The 25,306-nt window shown below is 52.9% G+C and overlaps 2 protein-coding genes across 5 annotated transcripts in view; one reads left to right on the top strand and one right to left on the bottom strand.

The window, feature by feature from the left end:
- The first annotated feature begins 275 nt into the window (after positions 1-275).
- Positions 276-25,306, top strand: TBX1 (T-box transcription factor 1). The gene is made up of 9 exons (XM_072351302.1): positions 276-333; positions 1,417-1,825; positions 4,221-4,322; positions 5,269-5,440; positions 5,606-5,761; positions 6,465-6,532; positions 6,639-6,739; positions 6,932-7,659; positions 24,830-25,306. Exons 1-8 carry the CDS (start codon positions 300-302, stop codon positions 7,336-7,338), a joined length of 1,449 nt encoding a protein of 482 aa, XP_072207403.1. The 5' UTR covers positions 276-299; the 3' UTR covers positions 7,339-7,659; positions 24,830-25,306.
- The window catches only part of GNB1L (G protein subunit beta 1 like), a 36,404-nt gene continuing 23,324 nt past the window's right edge, over positions 12,227-25,306 (bottom strand). For all 4 annotated transcript variants that reach the window (XM_072351305.1, XM_072351306.1, XM_072351307.1 and 1 more), the window contains 2 exons: positions 20,881-21,096; positions 12,227-16,218 (listed from right to left, as the gene is read on the bottom strand). In XM_072351305.1, the coding sequence (XP_072207406.1) occupies positions 15,952-16,218; positions 20,881-21,096 (483 nt within the window). In that variant the 3' untranslated portion in view covers positions 12,227-15,951. The remainder of the gene's footprint in view (positions 16,219-20,880; positions 21,097-25,306) is intronic.

Below are 25,306 nucleotides of genomic sequence, written 5' to 3'. Positions count from 1 at the left end.
CGCCCCCCTTTCTGGAAGGAGGGGGGTCCCGCTCGCACCTCCCTGGATGGTGCGGTAGAAAGGAGGGGAGTGAGGGGCGGGCGGGGGGGCTCGTGGTGGGAGGCTGCCGCGGCGGCTGCTGCTGCATTGGTGTCTCCCCTATGGACGAAAACAGCCCTCTGTCTCCCAAGGCAAATGCTTTCAGTATCGCCTCTCTGATTTCAGTCGCCGCCGCCGCCGAGCACGCAGGGAAGGGAGCGCTGGAGGAGCGCAGCGGCGGCCGCAACGCGCCCGCCCGCCCCGCCGCCCGCCAGCAGAAGATGCACTTCAGCACCGTCACCAGGGACATGGAAGGTGAGCGCGGGGCTGCGGGGCCGCGACCCTCCGCCGTCGCCTCTCGGGGGCTTTCCGCGCGCCGCGGCCGGGCTGGGCACCAGGGGCCGGCTCGGCGATGCCCCGGGCCCTCAAGCTCCGCTGCTCCCCGCCTGGTCGGGACGAGCTCCCCAAATCCCGGCTGAAGAGCCGGACTCGGTTCGCGGCCCCTCGTCCTCGCTGCTCCGGAAGCGCTCAGCATCCCCCGACGGCGGCGGCCGTGCCCGGGGCGGTGACGGGCCTGGGCTCGGCCCTCGCCGGTTCCGCGACGGCCGTCGGGCCCTGGGGCTCCGCCGCAAATAACCCGAGAGATCCCCCCGGGTTCTCGAGGTGCCTTCCAGCATCGGGGAGGGCTCGCGTTCGCCTCCCGCTCCCCGGCCTCCCGTCGCACCCCGAGAGGCCCGCTCGGGACGGCGGCGGAGGGCTGCGCTCCCGGGGCCGTGCGAGGCTTCTCGGTGCCTTCGTGGGGCTCCTCCGCTCCCCTCCGCCCCCCCGGGAGGGAACAGCCGCAAAGCGGAGCCGCTGCCCCCGGCAGCCACGGCTCCACGGCTGCTGAGCCAGGGACGTTACCTGCAGCGCCGTCACTACACGGAAATAAGAACCGGTTTCTTTCTTTGGGTTTTTCCCCCTCCTTTTGTTTTTGGAGGGTTTTTGTTTGCTTGGTTTTGGTTTTTGAGGGGTGCTGGGAGGGTTTTTTGTCCCGATTCGTGTGCGGCGAAGGAGGCCTTCAGCAGAGATAACGCGGGCTCTCGGCAGATGTCTCGGGTTTGCAAAGAAACAGAATAGAAAGGAGAAGAGAAGGGGGAAACGCGGCGCCGAGGCGGCAGCAGCGGGAGCAGCGAGCTCTCCGCCTGCCCCGGGGGGAGCGGGGCTGGGGCCAAGCGGAGCGGAAAGGGGGAGGGCCCCGCTGGGCCGGGCGCGGAGGCGGAGGGCACCCCGCGGAGCGGCGCGGAGCCGGAGGGAAAGCGGGAGCCGGAGCGGAGCCCTGACCGCCTGTTTTTGGAATGATTTCAGCTATCTCCAGCCCCTGGCTCACCCAGCTGTCCCATTTTTGCGATGTTGCAGCTTTCACGGCCAACAGCCTGAGCAGCCTGAACGCCTCCGGGGGGTACCACCTCTCCCCCTCCCCGGGGGACCCGTACGGACAGCATGAACAGCCGCACTACGAGCCCTGCACGGCTCAGCAGCACCCGCACCCGCCGCCCCAGCCGCAGCACGGTTACCCCTTCGGCGGGGCGGCGGCGGCCGGGGCCAACCCGCCTCCTCCGGGCCCCGAACCGCCCGACGGCGCCGGGGGATCCGCCGCGGGACCCGCCGCCGTCTCGGGCTGCTCCGCGGGGACGGCGGCCGCGGCCAAAGCGCCGGTGAAGAAGAACCCGAAGGTGGCCAACGTGAGCGTGCAGCTGGAAATGAAGGCGCTGTGGGACGAGTTCAACCAGCTGGGCACCGAGATGATCGTCACCAAGGCCGGCAGGTCAGTGAGGAGGGACGCCCGGGCGGCTCGGCCCGGAGCCGCTTCCATTCGCCGGGCGGTGGGGGCAGCGGGGCTCTGTCGGGGCGGCGGGCACGGGGCTGCCGGCGTTCTATCCTCGCCCTTCCTCCGAGGCGAAACGCGCGGGCGGCCGCAGCCCGAAGGCTCCGTGTGCGGCGGGCAGCGCTGTGCGGAGAGGGGGGGAAAAGAAGAGCAGCCCGCAGCGCGGTGCCTTGAACTGAAACATTTCCAGTACGGGCAGATCTTTTCCTTGCGGGGGGGACTGCAAACAGAGCCCGGTTCTGGCGGTTTAAAGACTCGAGGCGTCCTCCAGGACGAGCGCATTTCCCGAGGATCGAATGACGAGCGCGGCTCCGCCGGCAGCTCCGCTCCGGGGCCGGGAACAAAGGCCCAAAGGCCTCGTTCGAAACGGGCAAAACGCGGGGAGAGAGCTGGAATCCCGATGCTGATCGCTTCAGTTCATTGCGATCCCCGGGCGGAGCTGCGCAGGGCCGCGGGCCGCGATGTCCCGGCGGGGGGCGGCAGGGAAGCCGGGCCGGCTGCGGGCCGACCCCGGAGTGGCTGCGGTGAAGCCCCGGGAACGGCTTCGAAACGGCCGCGCGTTCCGGCTCTTCCCGCGGCGATTTTGGAGGACGAAAGATGCAAAAATGGAAATAGATTCTCATGTGCGACCGCGCACGTTTCAAAACATCCTGGAAGTGACTCGAGCTCCCCGTGCCCGGCGAGAAGCAGCTCCGGGCCGGCGGCACCCGGCGGCGTTCCCCGCAGCCCCCGGGCCCGGCGCTGCTTTCCGCTCCGGTGGGACCTCCCGCTCTGCTTCCCTTGCTAGCCGAGGACAGCTAAAGGATTGCGAATAGGCGACTCCAAAAGGGCCCCTAAAGGAGCGAACTCGATTCGAATCCCGCACTTTCCTCCTCCTCCTCTGCGTTTATTTGATGACGGTGACAAATCTCCAGACGGGAGGATAAAAATAGGAGAAATGGGGGTAAAATCGGCAGGACGAGGCGCGGGGACGGCGCTGCGAAGCGCTCTGTGTGCAGCGCCTCGGGGCCGGCCCCGCTGTTTGTCTAGGTGGCCCTTATCGACTCGGGGTGTTTGTTTTAAAAACTTCGTTTTAAAACAAGAAACACCGGAACCGGAGTTAATGGGGGCTTTTACACCTTCCTAAATACTAATAACAGAGGGAGCTATTGGAAATGGCCTCCGCAGTTCGCACGGCGTTACGCGGAAGGGGACGCGGCCCGCGGCGCTGCTCGGTGCGGGCCGAAGGAGCGGCGGGGCCGGGTGCGGAGCCCCGGGGGCACACAGCCCTCCCGCAACCGAAACGGCCCCGGGAAGCGCTCGGCAGCGCAGCCGTTTGCCGGGAGAGCGAGCCGGGGAGAACCCTTCGTAGCCGGGTTGGATCGGGGCGTTCGTTCAGGGGATGTTCGGTGTTCGGTTTTCCAACGGCTGCAGATCTTTTCCCCGAAATGCCGCCCGCTGTCGCTCTCCCGGATTCTTACCCGGGGAGAAAATGCATCCGGCAGAACGGCAGCCGTGCGAGCCCTGCCGCGGGGGCGCATCTTCGGCGCGTCCCAAAGGCAATGCGGGCCGGGCCCGGTGCGAGGACGGAGCGAGGGACGCGGGGGCCACCCCGGCCCCTTCCATTTTCGTCCCCGCTGCCCTCGGATCGGCACCCGCGGCCTCGGCTCAGCTGCGTCCGCGGGGCTCCGCGCGGAGATGCGCGGCGGGAGCAGCCCGGGGCCGCCCCGGGAGCGCCGGGTCCCTCCCGGTCTTCGCTCGCCCCGCAAAGCTGCGGAGCGGGGCCGGCGGGGCAGCGGAGCGGGGCCTGGAAGCGGCTCGCGGGGAGATCCCGGTTATCCTCTCGTCTCTGCCTGCCTGAGGGCTTCGCTCGCCCCTCTGGGCTGGAAACGCTCTCCCTTTGGCCCCGGGGATCGCACCGCTGTTATAAGTGCTGCCGTAAAACTGCCCAATTTTGGAGGGGCAGAAGTGGGAACTCATTTCCCTGGGGCCGCCTGCAGCGGGGCTCATACGTGCTGACCCGGTCCCTGTCCTGGCTCGACTCAGCCTCAGTCTCGAGTCAGTTCATTTGGAAATGTGGAGAAAACGGGAGAAAATTATTGTGTCCCCCCTTGCAAAGTGGAATTGCTGGTTCTCGTTGGCCTCTGAGCCTCTTAGGGTGCTCGGCACAACCCGAAGCGGCCTTATGCATCGAGATGCCTCCGGGGGACACGGCAGCCCCCACCCCGAATGCGAGCGGCACCCGCGGGGCAGGCTGAGGGGAAGGGCCGGGGGCACTTGCGGGGCTTCTGCACTCCGGACCGACCCCTCGGGACTCCCCGCGGCCCCGAGCTCAGCTTTCTTCTCTCCGTGGCAGGCGCATGTTCCCCACCTTCCAGGTGAAGATATTCGGCATGGACCCCATGGCTGACTACATGCTCCTCATGGATTTCGTCCCCGTAGACGACAAGCGCTACCGGCAAGTAGCCCCCCCCAACCCCCCCTCCTCCCCGCCCGGTTATAACGAGTTCTGCGCCGGCAGCGACGTTCCCCCCCTCCTCGCTTTGTGCGCAGTGCCGGGCATAGGGCCGGAGGGCGCAGCTCCCCTCGTGCCCAGCCTGGAGCTCCCTGTGCGCAGTGGGAAGCGCTCGGGTGCCCCGAGAAACCCCCCCGAGGCTCCCGCAGGGCCCGGAGCACACAGCGGCTGTCCGAGCCCCGACCTGCCCGCGTTTCCAGCGGCGGTACCGGAAGGCCTCGCCGAGCGGCGCGGTGCGGCAGCCCCCGCAAGGCTCAGCAGGGAAAGGCGCGTTCTGCGTTTCGCTTCGGCTCGGGACGCCGAGCAGACAGAGCGCGGGGATCGAGGGGTCCGATATCTAAATATTTGGACAGATATCCAAATTCTCAGGGCGTCCTAGAAATGTTTGCTTGTCAAGGGAAGTGGGATATATAACATCCAATTGAGTATATCTTTAAAAAGTAATGTTTCTGCTGAGCCCAATGGTGTCTAATTCCCCCTGTGCAAACACGGGCTGTAAAGTAAACACGTGGATAGAAGATCGGTTTCTCTGTTTTAAACGTTACTGTTGAATGCGGACTTTGAAAGAACGAAGCGGGGCCGCAGAGCTCCGCACCCGCTGCTAAACCCGCACACCCGGTTCTGCTCGGAGCTCCGAGCGCTGCCGTTCGCTCTTCTCCGGGAGCTGCGGCCGCTCCGTCCCACGCAGGTGGCCGCGCATCGCCCCGTCCCGCACGGCCTTCTCCCCCCGCCCCGCCGCGCACCCCATCAGACACCGCTTCTCCTCCCTGCGGTGCGGTCGCGCTCCCCGCGGTTCGGCGGGCCGGGGGCTGCGGGCGGGAGCCGGGGGGGGGGGGGTCGCGGGGCTCGGAGCTGCGGCTGACGGCCCCCCCACCCCCCCCGCCCCCAGGTACGCCTTCCACAGCTCCTCCTGGCTGGTGGCCGGCAAGGCCGACCCCGCCACGCCCGGCAGGGTGCACTACCACCCGGACTCCCCGGCCAAAGGGGCGCAGTGGATGAAGCAGATCGTCTCCTTCGATAAGCTCAAACTGACCAACAACCTGCTGGATGATAACGGCCACGTAAGCGCCCCGAGGGGAGGGGACGAGCCCGGGACGTCTCCGCGCCGCGGGTCTCTCCGGCCGCAGCGGCGGGGCCGGGCAGGCGGCGGGGGCCGGGGCCGCGTTCGCCTCTCTGGAAGCTCCGCCTGGATCAGTTATTGTCTCCTTGCTCGTTTTATCATTCAGATCATTTTGAACTCCATGCACAGATACCAGCCGCGCTTTCACGTGGTCTACGTGGACCCCCGGAAAGACAGCGAGAAATACGCGGAGGAGAACTTCAAAACCTTCGTCTTCGAGGAGACGCGCTTCACGGCCGTGACCGCCTACCAGAACCACCGGGTGAGGCGGCGGGACCGGGCGGCGGGGGGCGGGAGGGAGCGGCCGCTCCGGGACCTCGTTGCCCGCACGAACCGAGCCCCGGCCGCACCGCGCGAAGCTGTACCCTCACGGTACAGCTATGAGCCTAAACCAGCCCGGCCCACCCCTCACCGGGGCAGCAACCCACGCGATCACCGGATCGCACCGGCGGGCAGACGGGATGTCGCGGCGGAGCCCAGCTCCGCTGTCCCCGAGCCACCCGCGGGGCCGGGCTGCGCCTTTAAGGGCCGCCGAGCCCCTCCCGGCTGGCATTTGCCTGACGGCTCCGGACAGCTGCTCCTTCTCTCCTGCGTTCTATCAGTTTGACCTCTAAGGCTGGAACTGTCACCGAGGGGCTCAGAGTTTGTTTTTCAACCCATTCCGGAAACTCACAATCTCATTATCCGTGGATTTGCTTAAATATAGGGAATGTCCCGCCTTCTCCCCGGCGAATTAAACAAATACACGAGTACGATTTATCCAGCGATTTGTCTTAGCTGCTCCGCTGGTGACCCGCAGAACGGGGCATTTTCTTACAAGTGCGCCGACGCGGCCGCCGAGCCCCGAGCCCCGAATCCATGCGGGGCAGCCCGGCCGGCCCTCGTGGAGGGGAAGCGCGCTGCCCTCTCCGCCCTCGGCACGGCCCAGCCTTCGTCCTCCAGCCACCTCCCGCTTCTCCCCGCAGATCACGCAGCTGAAGATCGCCAGCAACCCTTTCGCCAAGGGATTCCGAGACTGTGACCCCGAGGACTGGTGAGGCCGCAGCGCGGAGCCCCGCTCCCATCCCGCTCTGCGTGCACGTGCCCTGAGCGCGCGGCGAGGCTGCCGGCCCGCATCACTTCTCCCCCTCTCCCTCCAGGCCCAGGAATCACCGGCCCGGAGCCCTCCCTCTCATGAGCGCCTTCGCCAGATCCCGGAACCCCGTGGCATCCCCCGCGCACCAGAACGGGACGGAGAAAGGTGAGCGGCGTTCGTGGACGGGATGCGCGGCTGCGCGCTCAAGAGCTTCACGGTAGTCAGCTCTTCGGCCCGGCCGGCTCCCGGCCCTGACCCGCCGTCCCCATTCCCGTCACATCCCATCCCCATCCCGTCCCCTTCTCCCTCCGTCCCCCCGGCCGCCCCTCTCCGCCGCCTGACGCGCTGCTCCCGCAGATGCCGCTGACGGTCGCCGTGACTACGAGCGGGACGCGTCTGGCGGCGCGGCGCTGCAGTCCGAGGCTGCGCACCAGCAGCTCATGTCCCGCGTGCTCAGCCCCGCGCTGCCGGGCGGCGCTGCCGGGCTCGTGCCTCTGAGCGGCGGGCGGCCCAGCCCCCCGCACCACGAACTGCGCCTGGATCCCGCCGCCTCGGAGCCGCTGCACCACCACCCCTACAAGTACCCGCCGGCCGCCGCCTACGACCACTACCTGGGGGCCAAGAGCCGGCCCGCGCCGTACCCGCTCCCCGGCATCCGCGGGCACGGCTACCACCACCACCACCACCACCACCACGTGAACGCGCCCGCCAACGTGTACTCGGCGCCCGCCCCGCCCGCCAACTACGAGTACGGGCCGCGGTAACGCGCCTCGGCCACGCGGACGGCGCGCGACGCCGTGCACCGCCCGCCCCGCCCCCCTTTCCCTCTCCCGCTCGGCGAGCGAGCCGATTGGTCGGCTCCATCCGATCGACGTCCGGACCGGCCAATCCCGCGCCGTCGGGCCGTGAGGGAGGCGGAGGGCCGCGGGCTGCCCCGCAGCTGCACTTTGATAACGAAGCCACGTGCCGTTACCCGTTATCGCCATCAGCCCGTTATCGCCACCATCCCGTTATCGCCATCCTCACGGCCTCCGGCACGGCGGACAGACGGGGAGAGGGCGGGAGGACCGGGAGGACCGGGACCGGTGAGCGACGGAGCGGGCAGCGCCTGCGGGCGGGGAGAGGCGCCGTCCGGCCCGGGGTTCGCAGCTGTGCAGGAGGAGGAGGAAGGGGCGGGGGGGCCGTGGCCATGGGGCTCCATGCGGCTCCGTGCGGCTCCGTGCGGGTCCCTGCCCTGAGCGGCCCAGCGTCTGGCCGGCGGTGGGCGGGGGAAGAAGGGCTGAGGGCAGCGGGAGGCCGGGGGGTGAGGTGGGGTGGGGTGAGGTGGGGTGGGGTGAGGTGGGGTGGGGAGGCCGCTGCCGGCGCTGCCCGGGGCGGTTCGGGCCCAGCTGCGTTGAGCTGCTGAAGGCGCCACGTGCGCGCGGAAATGGGGGCTGCGCTCTAAAAGCCGCCGTGGGGACGAGCTGCCGCGGAGCTGCGCTGTGCGTTCGCCGCAGTGCGAGCTGTGCTCCGCGTCCTGCCCTGCGCTCCCAGCGCTGTGTCCACCGACACCCCCCATCCCCGCCTCGTAGGGGCACTTCCCCACACTGCCCCTCTCCCACCGGGCTGCCCCGAGCTGCAGCGGCCCCGCAGCGCCCACCCGCAGCTCCCTGCTTGCCGCAGCTCCGCTCTTAAAGCTGGTGAGTACTTCTGGGCTTTTGTCCTTAAATTCCCCTGCGCTCTTTCCTTAACGGCCGAGGAGCCGAGCCTGGCTGCCACTTACCCAGCGCTGTGTGCTGAATAGCCGGCCTGTGTTTTTATCTCCGACTGTCAGTCCGTTTGTGTTCAGAGAAGGTACTGAGCGGCTCGGCCCTGTTGGTATACAGTATTATAAATGCTATAAATGTGTTCCTGATCCCACTACGAGGAGCGGTGGTTATTATTGTTTTTTCTCTTTTCTTGGAGTCCTCTGTTGGTGTTTGTGCATTTTCCCTTCAAACCGCACCTGGTTCTGGTGTCTTCTAGAGCATAAAAACCCTTGTGCTGTGCAGGTGGCAGCGTTAGCAGCACTGTGTTCTGTCTGGCAGCTGGCGCTGGGCTCACAGAACGGCTTGTGGCTGTGAGGAGGCTGCAGGCTGCTGGGGACACACTGTGGATTTTTTTCTATTATAAAAGTGTATTTGGATCCATGAAAAAGGGCTGTGTGAGAAATGTGCCTTTTGACATTTGCAGTGAATTGTGGGGTTCGTCGCGTCTGACAAAAGCAAAACTGATGTCCTCAGAAAGGCTGATGTAAAATAGCATTGTGCTTGGCTCTCTGATGTGCTCTGTTGCTTTGCTGCTGTTACTTCACAGTTCTCAGTGATGAGGTGTTATCTGTAAACAGATTAGTGCCAAAGCGTTGGTCAGGCCTTTAATGAAGTTGTTATATTTATTATTTCTTTCAAAGATGATGCAAACGTTTCTTTTTCTCAATAGCTGCAACATAAGGGAAAAGCGAAGATAACCAAAGAATCGTATCTGCAAACAGTGTAGATAATTGTAGATATTTGTAGATAAATGTAGATAATCGTGTCACGTTTAAATTGAAAAGACGTTGGACAATGACATTTATAAATGTTTTTCCTCTTCTTTCCCTTTCTTTCTTCTCTCTGGTTATTCCGCGCGTCCATCAGTTTGGCTGCTCTGAAGTTGAAGCCTCCCCTGCAAGAGGAGAGTGTTTAAGTGAGGAGGGATGTTCAACCCGAGCTCCAGGAGTTGTTTACCCCGAGCAAACAGCGGGGCTGCATAGGTGGCTGCCCCTCCCTTTAGTCTCCCTGGTTGCTGGTGGTCTCCCATTATGCAGCAGCTTTTGCAGGGTTGGGGTCTCGCGTTGAAATGTGAGGCACGGTGCGCTTCTGTTTGTGTTTGTTAGCACCTGTTTTCTTATAGCATACAGAGAATGCAGCAGGAGGTGCTGCTGGCTCCTACTGCAGACTGGCCGCACTCTTTTTCAAATGCTTTTTGCCTCCCAAGTGGTGAGTGGGCTGAATGACTCGCATCAGGACTAAGCTGTGCTCTTGCAGAAAGCCACTGAGGTCCTTGCCCTGTCTGTAGGAAGCACAGTGTACCTCTTTTAGAAGAAAATCACACAGCTTCCACCTGCGGCTGTGGGCAATGGGCCCCGAGGTCACTGAGCTTCCCCTGTGCTGCCCTGCAGGAGCACGGAGTCCTGCTCAGGAACAGGAAGAACATGAAACTGTGTCAAGCCTATCATTTGAAGTGTTAAAATGGTGTTTCCACCCTTTCATTGTTGGCTTTTAAGCTATCAATCTGCAAGGTGCTTTCCCAAGTTAGTGTTAGGCTTGCATGCAGTCCATTTGGCATCATGGTTTAGCCCTTAAAGCACGTTGCCTGGGGATTCCACCTGTATTTCCTCCTTGTGAGATGCCCACATCTGGTTGGATGAGACTTCCAGATACAGGAACCACAACTGTTGGTTTTTCTGTTGCAACAGAGAATTCACTGTAACACTGTACTTGGAGCAGAGAAACCTTCTGAAAGCTGCAGAAAGCTGTAACACTTCATGTTACCTGCCAGCCAGTTAGTCCAGATACAAATAAGGCACGGCTTGTGCACGATACATGTGTTACAGTTTCGTTTGAAAAATGGCTTTGTATGATTTGATTACATGTATGTTTAAACTTCACTCAGTACCTGCCATCACTGAGACCCGCGGCACGTACCTGAAAGAAACCTGCAGCCCTTCCAGACAATGCTGCCACTTACAGTTGCCTCCAGTCGCACATAATGCTGTGTTTAAAAGCTGCTGGCAAAACAGGCCCGAGCAGCAGAGGTACAAGCATCCTTTGTCCCTCCCAAAGAGCACTTTCAGAGAGAATAAATTAGCCATGTGGCTCCATTTTCTAGAGGTACAGGCTGAATGTGCTGGTTGCTCCAAAGGTCTGGAGAACACATCGCTTGCTCCAGTGGGTAAATAGAGGCTTTGGCGCTCACAGGTGAAACAAGGGGAGGTCTTTGCTTGGTCAGTTACTCAACACAGGGGATGCTCCAGGCTTCTGGGATCTTGTTTTGCTGTTTTTCCTTGCTGGAGGATGTAATGAAGTTCATTGTAGGGACAGGAGCGTGGGGTGAGACTTGACTGTGCCTTGTGCTCATCAATGCTGATTACACACTGATATATTTCTTTACGTTTTCCCCTCTGCTCAGGGACAGCCTGGTGGAACTGAAGGGGGTCACCAGGAGGCACCCTCAGCACAGCTGGGCTCCCAGTCATCTCAAGTGCCCAAGTGCACAGGGTGCTTTGGTGTCCTTTGTGTGCAGAATGACCTAAGGCAGTAAGAGTAGAAGCCATATTGCAGCTGCTGGGCAGGATATGGTTGCATGTGCTTTGGTCACTGCTTGCTCTGTGCAGCTGCTGAGCCCTGTTGTCCTTTTCTCAGCCTGTTCTGGTGGCTGTGATCCTCCTCCGTGGCCACAAAGAGCAAATATTCACCTGCAGAACTGTCCTCGTGTTCAGTAGGGTTCTGGTGGGAGCCTGTAGCTACCAGGTAAACACTGGATTGCTGCTGTGACGTTCCCCACATGACAGGGTCCCTCTGCTCTGCAGCTCCCCTCCACCGCAGGGCAGGTGTCCTGGAGGATGGCCCAGTGCACGGGTGCTCGTGGGGCTGCGTGGCTCAGGGGTACCTGAGGGTGGGGGCTGTGGTCACGGCCAGGCTGCCCCGCGTGCTGCTGCAGTGTGGGGACATCCCTGCTGGGCCGCCTGGCTGTGCCCGTAGAGCAGGCTCCCTCCAGAGGGAAGAGCTGCACATCGCACCGAGCAGATGCACGCCTGGAGAACGAGCCCTTAGCAAACTTCTGGCCGGACTTGCAAATATGCAACAAATATGCAACAAATATACAACAAATACACAGTCTGAGGGAAAAATACGGATTTGACTTAGAAACCTGAGATGTGAACTTTAAAGCACGTGGGTCAGCACGTGAGGATAAAGAGCCAGCAATAACGCAGCTGTTGCTGTAAGCCTTTGTTAGGAGAGCTGCAGCCGAAATAGCAGGTATGCTAGTAGGTATGCAATGCTTGTTTTAAACATTGGTGTTTTGGTTTTTTTTCCCTGTTAATTATTCTAATTCCCCTGATTAGCAAGATATTTAACTTAGAGTAAATCAATTTCAGCTGACCCCAGGTGAAAGCAGCTGCTGTGAATGGCCATTACCATTAACTCACCATTACCATTAACTCACCACGTGCTTCTGCCATGTGCTCTTCAGACTTCAGCTCTTGCCCAGCATGTTGTCCATGTGCTCGCGGTGAGAAGCAGGAGCTGGTTTTAAGGCATCCATTCATTCTGGAAGTTGTGCCCCCAGTGCTGTGTGTGTGAAATGCTGCTTTGCAGAGATTGGCCCCGTCAGGAAATGCATGTAAAGCAGTGCATGCGTTGCATGTGCTATAGAAAACTGTGTTCACTCCCACCGTTAATGGAAGCGACCTATTGCGCATTTACCATTGATACCATAGCTTTATAAATTGGCCACATATGTCTGTGTAATATATTTATTATATCGCATTTCATAGCATTTCTGTTTTATGAAATTCAGCCTCGAATATGTCACATATGTTTTGCATATATGTGCAATAGTCAGCCAAGTATATCCACGTAAAGCATGATAAATGTGTTCTTTCCATAGGGGAAATTAAATGTTTTTCCAGATTAAAAAAAGTTTATGAAGAGCAGCCTATACAAAATAATTACAATAAATCACTTTTATTCAGGTTAAAATTCAGAGCTAGTAACAAAGCGATAAAGAACAAAAGCCACAGAAGTCACATTTGGGACCTAATTGTGTAAGGATATACTGTAATGGTACAGAGAACGTATGCATTCAAAAGGCTCCGTGGTGTAAAAGCACAAAAGCTGGAATACCAACTTGCAGCTGAAGCTCACCTTGTGCTTCTGCAGCTGATAAAGGAGAGCTTCTATCAGCTCCATGGGAGGATGGGCATTGCATGTAGCTGACCTCTGTGAGGTGTGAGGGCAAGTGCCCTCTCTGCCCCATCTAGCTGGAGTTCTGCTTTGGGGACCCGGTAATTCCTGTTTGAACAGTGCTGAGTGGGTGCTGCTCTCTGGAGAAGGACGGGGTATGGGTCTGTAGGGGTATGGGTCTGTAGGGGTATGGGTTTGCAGGGCTGTGCTAATGGCCCCATGTTGTTGCAGCAGGTTTGCAGGGTGCTGCTTCCATTTCAGATTTGTGTCCTCTCCCCCTTTCTCTTCCAATAGCGAACTGCAAATCAAAACCAGGCAGTACACAGCAATGTTGATAGAACATACAGATATATTTAATTAATTAGATGAGCAAAATATTAAAAACTGAGACATTATGTTGCCATGGTCCCAGCGATGCGGTCTGATAATACATTAAGGCGTCCATGTTTTTGTGATGGATTGTATTGAAGGCAAATAAACCACTGAGAGCTAAAACTGGAAATGTGCTGCTTCAGCCACGAGCACAAAATGTCGCTGGGGTGTGATGAGACTGACCTGGGAAAAGGAATCTTAACAGGCTGAGTAAACGAAGCTGATGTCCTTCAAAAATGAACAGAGGAGAAGATGGCTCCACCCAAACAAAGCTGGTGATGCCTGTTGTTTGCTAAGGGGTGCTGCTAATAAAGTCAGACACGACATGACCACAGTTGTGTGCCTAACCAAGGCAGAGTCAGGCTTGCAGTGGCTTGACCAAAGGGACGGGATGTGTGGAGTGGTCAGGGGACAAAGAATTTGGCTACTTGCTCTGTGCTTAACAGAAGCTCTTAGAACGAGTGTGCTTCAGGTCTTGAAAATGTTACGTTTCTGTCTGCTGTATCTGATCAGGCTGTACGTTTTTTGTTGTGTTTAATTTCATACAGTGAGATCCTCAAATGAACTGCCAAACCCACTGCGATCTTAACGCTTGTTAGTTTTCTTCACGTTATAAAATAAACCTCCAGTGCGCAGATTAAACACAGCCAGCCCGACTTGTAAAGTTACTGTGGGGATCCTGGCTGCAATTTCAGACTACTACAAAGGAAAAGCCATTCGTTCTTCCGTATTCGTGCCATCATTCTTTTTGGTAGCACACAGAACGGTTATGCTTAAATATCAAACCTTCTGTCTCAGCGCTGCTTCAGCATGGTCTGGTGTTAATCCATGGGCCACGTTTTATGTAATCATCCACACTTTCACACCACAGACACACGGCCAGAAACACATTGATTTAGTGCTCACTAATCCTCGTTTAATCCCTAGTCCTTTGGTTTGCATCAGCACGGTGTCTCCCGCAGCAGTCAGCATTCAATTGTCATTCTTGGCAGACTGAATTAAAGGGAAGATTGATTAATTTTTAAGAAGTTGGCCTTGTAGGTGCATCTTAAGCTAAAAACTGAAGCAGTTCAGAACCAGGATTGTCTTCACTATAAAAATCCGCTCCTTAAAACACAGTCCAAGTGGAGCTGCACGGAGTAATTTGATGGTTTACTCACACATTGTACAGGGCTGCCCTTAACAACTGTCTCTCAGCCTACTTCCTTTTTCACTCGTTATTAGAAATACAGTTAATCTTCCCTTTCTCATCCACACCTAAGAGCAGCAATGCTTTATGGCCTGTGTACCGGTAAGAGAAAGGGGCTGGAACTCATGGATTCATTTGCAGAAACTACTGGGGGGGTCAGAGATCACCATTCATTCCAGTGGTGATAAATATTCCATGTAATTGCTGAACAAATGTTAGTGTTTGGGATTTATTTCTGTTAGTTTATGAATGCTGGTTGCTTTCTTCCCTCTTGTAGTGCAAAGACAGTGATTCTCAGGAGGAAGCCTTTTGGAATAATTTAGCTGTCATCACCTTCTCTTCTGAATCCTTCAGGCCAGGTACAGGCTCGGCCTGTTCCTTTCTGGACTGTGATATTCCAGAGCTAATTCCAGCAGCTTAAGGTGGCTCTTTACTCACAACCCTCCTGCTTGCAAGTCAGCTGAAATGTCAACAGATAACCATGCTTGTGTTACAGCTGTAAGGAGCTTTAGCAGTGTTTCCCCGCTCCCCTCTGAAAACACTGTACTTATCTGATAGCATCTAGAAAACTGCATTTTACAGTCTGTATAAACACAGAACTGTCCTTGCTGGAAGTTACTCATCAAGTTATTGACTACTGTGGTTGTGGCTTCATTACATTCACACTCTGCACACTGCTCTGGGACCTGGGTCTAGGGCACACGAGGCCGGCTGCTCCTCGGGGGTGGCTGTGCCAGCAGAAGCCGGGCTGTGTCAGTGCTACTCAACAGCCGGGCATCAGCTGAGTGCTTCAGTGGGGCGGCTGCAGTCGTGTGACTTCAGACGTACCAGACACAGGACAGTCTGTTCACAGGTATCTTCTTGTTGCAGTCAATGCTAAAGCTTCCCCATTCAAAAAAACCCTCCCTCTTGAAGGAATTTCAGCTTCTGTGACCATAGAGATGAGGAGTTAATGGATCCATTTGCAGTGTGTGGATAAGGATTTATCCATGAAATTCCCTTACATGTTAATGTGAGTTGTGTAGCTGAATCCCAGACTCGCCATGCTGAAACTTACCCTAACTCTCCAAGGAGAAGGCGCTAATTGGATTGCTGAGTTTAAATCCTTCAGCTAGTCAGTCCATGGAAAGGATTTAGCACTGGCTCTGTAAAAGGCTTTACATAGCTTTGCAGTGCAGTGCAGGGGAAGGTTATTTTTCCCCTTTTCTTCTTGTGATTAATTGTGAGACTTGAGGTGACAGGAGACATAATGAAATTCATAAATGCCAAAGGCCGTCCCTCGTCACATTCCTGGCTGTTGGTTTAAGTTAGAAACTGACAGAAGTGCGAACAAATCAAGGCTGCTCTGATAGCCTTTCACTTATGGGGAAGAAAAAGTAACTGACAATGAAAAACCACTGGAGGTGGTTTAATGGGTCTAAGTTCTCACAGAAGAGTGATATTTTACACCGATACAGATTCTCAGATACACAAGTGACTTACCGACAGAGACGTTCTGCCCCCACAGAGGTCTGAGAGATTCCAGTTCTTTTTCCTGAAGTTGGCCCGAGTTACTTTAGCAATATGCCAAAGGAAAGCTGTTGCAAAACGCGCAGCAGAGCTCAAAGTGTCCTGTCTTTGTTCATGACCGGCCTTGCTCTGCTTGTTATAAATTTCAGAAGTCAGCTCCCCTCCCTGGGTTACAGAACTTCCCACATGAACCAGCAGCATAAAAAATCGAATCTAGCAATTTCCAGGGACTCACCTCTGGAAAAAACATTCGACTGCTTCACCAGATCCAGGTTTGAATTACAGTGCAAGGAATTGCTTCATCGATCTCACTTTCCCAGCATGTGACAGTGCAGGACGTGTCACGTCTGAGTATATATTGACCAGACACTGATGCGGTGATCTTTTGCACCAGCTGCCAGCAGTCTGTCACTGGGGCTTTTGTGGTCTGAGAAGGACACAGAATGGACAGTCGCCGTGTGGTAGTCAAGCACTGCTAAGGGCTTCAGTTTTTTCCAGCCAAAGATCCTGATGCGATGATCCCATCCTGCCGTTGCTACAATCTTCTTGTCGGGACGGATGCTGATATCAGATATGCCAGCATTGACAAGTCTGTGCGTCTTCTGGACCTGTGTGAGAAAGTTACAGGTGAGCTCTAAAACAAGCAGAAGAAAATAGAACCCTCTGGGACTTTAGAAGGTAGAGTATCCACCCATCTACACACTGGCATCACCACACGGCAGATAATGCATTAGTGAGAACAGCTGACTTGACCATACCAATCTCCAGCACCATTCCCACAATGCTCCTCGTATGTTTTTAGCTTGTATTGTATTTAAAGCTGTTTATGTTTGGTCACAAGTGAAGCTCTGACTCAGGGCTCTGAGATGGAGAATCAGACTGTGCAGCTTTGCCCTTCCAGCTATCCTTGCATGAGTGGCTGTGTCCACAGCTCCAGCCAGGTATCTTCCCCTCTCTTGTAATACTCCCATGCTGGGATTCTGACCTGTCGTTTAAACTACCCACTGCTTCTCTCCACCACTGTAACCCCTCACAGAAGCCCCCGTAAGCTGGAGCAGCATTTACCAGAGTCTTAAGAAAGGAACGCTTCCAGGAATTACAGTGCAAGGAAATGTGTAGTTCTAGAGCCTCCTCCCAAGGGACTTATTTACAGCAGATTCCAAGAAGGGGATTACGAACAAGGTATTGATTTCTACCTTGGCAGCCTTTTGTTTCTGCCTGCAGACTACGCAGACTACTGCGGCACGAGTTTCTGAGGGGCACAAATAAACTGGAAGGTACTGAACTTCATTCTCGACACTGGGCACAGCTCTTGCAAAGTTTACTTCACCATCACAAAGTTCCCTGGAACACCAGAAAAACCCCACGTAACACAACTCTGCTGTTCTCACCTCAGATAACTGACATTAGTCAGCAGTCCGTCCCTGAAACACGGGCAGCATGTGTTGAAATAGCCCAGCTTTGTCCCAACAAAACGCTATTAAGCACATGCTGATCTTGACGTGTGGTTGTTTGTAAGCACAACTAGAGATTACATTTAGAAATGACACATTCATGCTACCGTCTTCCTAGGACTAAATGTGTAACTAACCATCCTGAAGCAAAGCCTAATGTAATGCAATGCATGCTGTGATGTGCTGTTTTCATGAAAAGGGGCTGAAAAGCACGTTTTTGTCTGAGCAGTTTCCCTTCAGAATGAACATGCCATGATGTTACAGAACTATAGTGAAGGTTACAGAGCATGTACCCATTTCAGGTTGTACAAACTATCATATTGAATTCAGAAAACAGAATCTCCAGACACACTGGTCAGAGTTGCTTTCAGACACAACTGAGCACATATTGGCACTGTGCAGGAACAAAGCTGCAAGCAGGTACTTCTCAACAACAAACAGCTGCCTGGCTCACACAGCAAGACATGCACATTCACAGAGAAAAAGGCCAAATGAAAGGTGAGATGCGCTTCTTGCCTTCTCCGTACAGTCCTCCTTCTAACAAGACAAATGTGTCTTCAACCAGTTTACAACAGGGCACAGCAAGTCTTGCTAAGCCTGTTCAGTGGCAGGAGGCTGTCTGAGGGCCTTCTTGCAGCGCTGCTACTGCAAAGCTTGTGCTTTTTGCTGATAGGTACTTCCAAACTCCCCAGTTGCAGTAATATCTCACAGCTTCAGTGGGATTTTTGTTGGCATAGGAATACTGGAAGGGGAGGAGCTGTTACATCACCAGCTTGGCAGCTGGAAGTAAGATGGGTCTTACTCTGCAACTGAGATTATTAGCTAATGGCTATAGCCAGTCCTGGGTGTGGTGCTTCCCATCATTACTGTCAATTATGTAGGTAAGATCCATACAGCAAAATCAGGACGACTGGGTGAAATTGCATGTCAGCAGCACGCTGCAACTTGAAAATGAAGCCTATAATGGAGATGCCTTTTGGCTATGGAACATGAGGGAACAGTGGGCATTTGTGCATGATTTGCAAATACAGGAGGTGAGAGAGGAAAAACAAAGAACAACTTGCTCAAGGTTTTTGCAGCCAGGTGAAACTCTGTTGCCAGGATTTGGCCATCCCGACAGTAACAGGCGAATACTGTAGCCAAATACATACCAACATTGTTTCCTAACAGAAAGCTAACTTAGAATCCAGCGGAGGCACAAACAGGCGAGCTACTGCCAGCTAGTCATGACTAAGGACACTTGTATCTACTAGCAGATGCATGAAGGAGCTTTGGCACGCTGAGACCAACAGAAGCCCACTTCTCCTTTCCCCGGCACACACCAGCTACAATTTTTCTTCTTAAAATCAGCCCCTCCTGCACCCAAATCATGTTTTGAAGCCCTGTTTTTTTAAGTAGCTGATACAGCAGCAACTTCAGCTTTAGCACGTGAGGGAAAAACCTCAGTAGCCCATCCAACACAACTTGCACGCTTACCTTCATTGCAGCTTCTACAGACTTTGCTTTCTTGCTAAATAATAGCAGAGTGGGTTTTAGTTCTGCTTTGTTTATTCACCTGCAGAAGCTGTTGACCTCCTGCTTTCTATCACAAACGTAATCAGTTAATTACACTATCTCAGCCAAATCAGAAGGCTCATAACCCATCCAGCCATTTGCTGACAGAGATGATTTCAGCAATTTTCTTGTAGAAGACAATGCACCACTTTCCCCATAGCGATAAACGACAAAGTACCTTCATCATCTATTCACTGACACACTGGAACATTGCCACTTAAAACAGAGTTGAAGTGCCATCATTGCATCATTATTTCTCCAACAGCAGATAGCTGTGCACCACGTTTACTTATTAAAACCTTTTAGAATAAAAATAATGTGCCACTGAGCGGCTTTCCACCATCTACCATTACCTCAGGTAACTGGAATGCCAAAAAAGAAACCTCCCCATCTGGTTTTTATTATTAATGCAATAGTAAAGAAACCCCCCCAATCTGTGTCCTTGACAGTCCGTAGTGCTCACGTGAAAGATCTATTTTATTAGGGAATTCACACCACACATGAAGCACCAAAACATGACTTATGGGTTGTAACATTTGGCATTTCAATCTCCACTAACATCAGCCACCTCCCTGTGATGCTCTGAAGGAGTCACTGACTGCGCGTCCCCTGGAGTCTGAGCACAACAACAACTGGAATATTTTGGGTGAACAACTTGTTATTTCTCCCTGAGTCCCGTCCTGCATTACAATCAACTCACAGGTGTAATGTGCTGTGAAGAGCAGGACTTTCTTTGAAAGCCATGCTATAATTAGTACAAAGGAATGAACTTCCTTTCCAACAGCAACTATGTGAATCCTACAGAAACCTGTCGTGCTGTCAGATTTCTAGAAAACCAGTCTCAATACCAAGTTTCTTACTGAGACTTACCTGCTCATTTTCCTTCAGCTTCCCTGGGCAATGGACTCCACGGGTGGGTTGCTGGGGCAAACGTGACAAAGCCCAACCACCACGACTATGCACCAGACTCCTTAAACTCTTCTTTAACCACATTCACTTGCTACTTTATTGCTTCTCATTCTGAACCTGAAGTGCCTCTCCTGTTTTGTGGCTAACTGCAGGTTAAAGTTGGCTTTCTCCTCAGCACTTGGTGAGTTCCGTGTCCTGCAAACTCCAGCTCAGTTGGGTGTAAGTATAACTGTACCGATCCTAGTGCCATGCTGACCCAGAAGTGCCAGTTCTGTGGCGGTCAGATCATAGTCCTGACTGTGTCCCCAGCTGCTGTCACTATCGAACACCCAGGGAATTGCTTTTCTTCTTGTAACTGTTCAGAAAATGGCATTAACTCATCACGCTACCTAACAAAATCTCCACAACAGCTGCAGGCCATACGAGCAGTTGTTTTCTTCTATGAATCCATTTGCCCAACTGTTGTGAGGAGAGATGCAGGGTGCACAGCAGCAACGTGTGTTCAGGAAGTGATTGCCACTTAAAAAAAAGTTAAAGCACTCAGCAGTGGAGGGGCAGCCGATGGGCCATTTTCACTGTCAAGAGCCTTTATTTACACAATTTATTTCCACACCTAGTTAAAACCTCCTTAACCCCTTGGCACTGTTGGAACACTTGCTTAAGTTGTCCAGATTAAGCAATATTTATTGCCATTCACTAGCACAGACTGAACTGGTGGTGATTACGAGACCTACTCCTAAACCTGCTGCTCAGGTGTGCACAGCTCAGACATGAACTGATATAAACCAACATGAATTTATTTTTTCCCTGTCTCCAGCTGGTGTGCTGGAAGCACGAAGGGAAGGCAGCTGCCCACACTTCCTGTCCTCTTAGCCAGGCCACACACCTATTCTTTCAGTTTGTGGGGTATCTCATGCAATATTCTCTTTCTCCACAGCAAAAGCAAAGCTCTATCTATTCAAGCAGAACCTCTGGAAAAGCAATCCTTTGTTTCTCATTTTTATAAGTCATTTATAATGTTTAAGACATTCTGAGAGCTGGATTCTACTAATGTGATAAATGAAGACATGGAGGCAACGGCCTGAGAAATGCGAGGCCTGCACGCCTGCTGCAACTTTGGTAAAACCAGAAACATGTGAGAGCGCCTTTTTTTGGTCCTTTCTGTTGTTTTTTTTTTTAAATCCTCGCCGCCCTTTGTTAAGTCTCGTCACACAGCACAAGCATTCTAACCAGTCTGTGATTAATTAGCTAGAGATCTGCAACAACTCCTCTCCATGACTAAATAATTTTTTAGTCTATCAAACTGTTAGTGCAAAGTGGGATAAATGACACTGAAGGGCCAATGGCACTGACCTGCAGGTTCTGTTGCTCGCTGAGGCTCCAGATGCTAAGCACCTTTTCAGATGAGCCCGAGATCCCTTTGGCCTTCTCCGAGTCAAAGTCAAGGCTCATCACCGGCTCCTGGTGGCAAACAATTTGGCTCAGCACTTTCCCCGTTGACAAATTCCAAAGGAGCACTGATCCATCTTCATAGCCAGCCAGAAGCGATGGTTGTGAAGCACAGCTGCCCTGCCCATGAGAAAAATACAATTGTTTGAAAAGTGAGTGGTCTGTCTGTGAAATTATCGCCTCCAACGGGGTTTTAGTCCAGGACTGAGGAAACAAATGAAAATGCTGACAGGTGTAACAGGGAAGAGTTTAGAAGTCCAACTGCCGGTGCTACCAGTAAGGACACATCATGGTGCTTCCTCCACTGTTACTCAAAGCGTTACTAACTGCTGACAAGCACTTCTGTACCTACACCTAACATTTTATCTTCCATGTATGGAGTAGGTATCTAATGCACGCATGCAGGTATATATACACACATAGATAGCACTGGTTATCACTTGCAAAAAGACTGCTTGAAGTTTCTGAAGCTTTAATTCATGGCCTAACATTCATTGCGATTCTTAAAAAAAAAATAAAAAAGAATAAAGCAACAGACTTGGCAACAAGCTGCACTAAACCATATGGGCACCAAAGAAGTGCCACGTGTGAGAGCGCAGCTGCACATCGCCAAAGCAGGGGAAGGCACACGGGCTGCTTACTAACGTGCTGTGCAGTGCACAAAGGTGAATACCGATCCCTGCTCTTCAGGGATCTCTGGGTGAGTCACCAAGGGGTTAACAGGCTCCTGAGCCCCACTGCAACCAACTGAAGGCTATTTTGATTAATGATGTCACAGGCCAAAGGGCACGGCACCCTGGGCAGACACCTAATTTATTTAAGCCTCTGAAATAACTCAAAGAGGGGAACATTACTGGATTACATGTCACACTTAGGGAAAATATTCATCATAGCTCCAGCCAAAGACTAATGACCCTGTAAGCACTAACTGGCTATGTGAGTGAAGATGCAAATCCCTAATGAAAAGCAACTAAATAACAATCATCTGTTTCCAGCTATTTATTTAATAGGGGAGAGACGACCCACCAAAACAGACATTGGGATTATGACCACCTCCTGCAGGGACACCGCAACCTAAGGAATGCACCCAGTAGCCCATTCCGTTATTTCCAAACCTGGTCTGATCCTCCGGGATTCTGTTGTTTGATACTGAAAACAAACTCAAGTTAAAGGTTGTTTATTAAAAAAAAAAAGGTTTTACTGGCATGGCAGGATTGAAGGAGGCTCTTCAAGTGGACGAGCAGACAGTGGCGTGATACAAACCTGCACTGACCAGGAGCTCACCACCTCTATTAAGGGTCCATTCTGCTCTCCCACGGGTTATTATTAGTTCTAGGGGGAATTAAACTAACAAGAGATGGGTGGTCTGGTAGTCAGACTGCTGAGTAAAAGCACCGTGTTCCTTTTCAGAGTTAATCAGCCCAAAGAACCATTTGAACAACAAATAAATCTTAACATGCAGGGAACAAAACTGCTCCTTAAAATAAGGAAGCAAAGCAGGTCTGCCCACACCTCAGATCCTCTAGGAGCCTCATTCCTTACTTTAACGTTCCTTTTCTTTGGCAGAGGCAGGGACCCTGCTTTGCCCAGACGTGGGAATGATCTCTCCATTTTTTATTAGCTAGAATAATATAACATCAGAGTGATGAATAACTGTCAAATATAAACAAGTTTAAAACGTTAAAGCATTAGGTATTTTGGATGGAGATTTTAAAAAATATTTTAATATTGTATTAATATTTTTTAAATACTTGGGGAAAGTAAGAATAAAAATCTGAATTAAAATGAGTTTTAATTCAAAAAACAAAGTACTCTATAGGTACTTCAATTAAGTTTAAGAAAGCCCCCACTTCGGGCAGAAAAACTGAAAAGAGCTCTTACTGCACTGCTCTTCAGGGAGCACATCGCTCTTCTTGATGCCCGGGGCTTTGTGGATGGCCGGACTTCCCTTATCCAACAAAAGAAGATGGGGATGGGCAGGGTTGGCTCTTCTGCCTCGAAACAGGACGGCCAGCTGTTGTGGCTTCTCATCACTTATCAGCCCTCATTGAGGTAGCAGTGATAGGTGTGTGCTCCAGCATCACGGTAAATGCCAAGCAGAAACATCTTTCTGCTGCAGGTATCCCAGCTTAATTTGAACAAGAGAGTTTGCAGTGAGAGACTGGTCTGTTTTAAAAAGCAAGTGGTTTTTCTGTGAAATCAAGGCCTCCTGTACTTCTCCTTCCTGACATGCTGAAGCGTGCAATATTTTAATGAATACATATACCTGAACTTAATAACAGCTATTGAAAGATTGGGGAAGCTCTCAGTCTGATGCCTGGACTTATCAAGCAGAGCTTCACAACAGCCCATTTATTTCAGCTGCTAATAAAGGACACCTCGGGAGAAACGCCTTTGCCAGTCATGTTCTGTTTTCAGTGGAAAACTTAAATTACAAATCATCATTCTTCCTAAACGGAGCAGTTTGATGTTGCATTTGGATAACTGTCAAGGAAGGAAGAGAAGGTGATCTGCTGTCAGCTCAACAAGAATAATTGCTATAGTTTATATAAAGTAATAACTCTGCATTTCCAGTTTCTACATGCATTGTTCCCGTTGAATTATTTTGTTTGCACCATTACGCAACACGATGCCTTCCCCAAAGAGTACAAAAATGTAAGGGAAGACCATATTTACTCCTGCAAATCCTCACCCCACCCGATTAGTAATAGCAGAAAGGTGTGAAGCCGAAGGAACAATGCATTTAAGACTGAGAGTCTTCAAAAGAGAAAAGAAAGAACAGAATGAGCGCATCGAGTAAGCTAAGGACAGACCTACAGTGAAATGAGGGGAAAGAAAAAGCCTCAGAACTACAAAATAAAATGTTGGTATCTTTAGAACTGCTCAGAAGCAGCCAGTGTGTCTTGACCCACAAAACTAACAGAAGCTTCACCTTAAGTCTGCTGCGTATATCAGAGTTCCCAGTTCACACTACTGCCAGTAAGGTGCTTGTATCCCTGATACGTGGTTCTCTTCCAAAGAATGGAAAGCAGAAAAGGATGATCCACAGCTCTGAACAACAGCCTACGCACTATTATGTGGCTTTCTCCATGTCAGTCTGTGCTTCAGCTTGTCAATTTGCTGTGCCATAAGCAACATCAAATAGTCTCTTAGGCAACATACTGCCCATAAGCGATGGGCTGGGGAGTGCTCATCTTCTGGGTATGTCTATATTGCCCAACGTGGTGAAGCACAAAGAAATCCTGAGCTGCCTCTGTTCAGGAAGGGGTGCAGCTGGTGCTCTGCTTTTATGGCTACAGGCTTACTCAGCAACCTGCTTAGTGAAACCACAGAACAGAACACAGAGCAGCATTTTGGTACACCACAGTAATTATTTGCCCTTAAAGAGCATCTTCCTCCCCTGTGCCTTTAAACTAAGTTGAATGCATCTGAAAAGGAATAAATACAGCTGCAAGACTGCAAGGGATGATCTGTCCTTGCCTGTTGCAGTCCAGGAAGTTGTGGTAACTCACCCAAGTTACAATCTGCATGGAGTAATTCACCTCTCCCAGTTCCCAGTCTTCTGTATCCCTACTGACAACAGAATTCAAAACTTACTTAGAAACACGGCTCTGCACCTGCTGTGCTTCCCAGAGGATCAGAGCTATTCGTTCATGTGTGCAACGTGGCAAGAAAGAGAACTTTCTGTCCAGGCAACACAACTGTAAACGCTGCAGTCCCTCAGTTACCTTCATCTCGTTAAAACAGATCCAGGCCACAGAAAGCCAGGCTCATTTGGAGTACCAACTGCCTTTTTAGAATACACTTTGTTTCATGAAAACCTAATTCATCTACTTGTCTTTTTCCCCCCTAGCTGTTCCACCACGGGACTTACACTGTGGCCTCTCCTACTGTTCCCTGAAACCAGCAACTGAATCCTTCCGGACGTCGCTCAGTTCAGGGCCCTGAGTGAAGACAGGAATGCCTCAGATACCAACACAAACCTGGTTGAGATCAGCTCATGGTACCGCAGACCTGTAACTGTCAGGGAGTACAGCAAGAAATCTGCTTTGCAACCAGCTCTGGGGGATTTAAACCCATCGCCCGAACTCCTCTCTCTACTGCCGCCTTCTTGTGCTAATTGCCTTTCACTGTTAACATCCCATAAGCATCACTGGCAAAGTGCTCTGCAAACGCGGTTCCTTTGTTGTTTTTGTTTTGCAGCTGTTTTAATTAGTTGTTTCTATTTACCTTTCAGTTCAAAGCCAGTACAACCATAAACATTTGTTCCTATTGTATGCCGGTAACTGAAATGTTCAGTGCTTCCTTATCCCGAGGGCATTCGAGTGAA

The sequence above is a fragment of the Excalfactoria chinensis genome, chromosome 16 (genome assembly GCF_039878825.1).
Source record: "Excalfactoria chinensis isolate bCotChi1 chromosome 16, bCotChi1.hap2, whole genome shotgun sequence".
NCBI lineage: Eukaryota > Metazoa > Chordata > Aves > Galliformes > Phasianidae > Excalfactoria > Excalfactoria chinensis.
The sequence above is the reverse complement of the archived record's forward strand: the minus strand, read 5'-3'. Positions and strand labels throughout refer to the sequence as shown.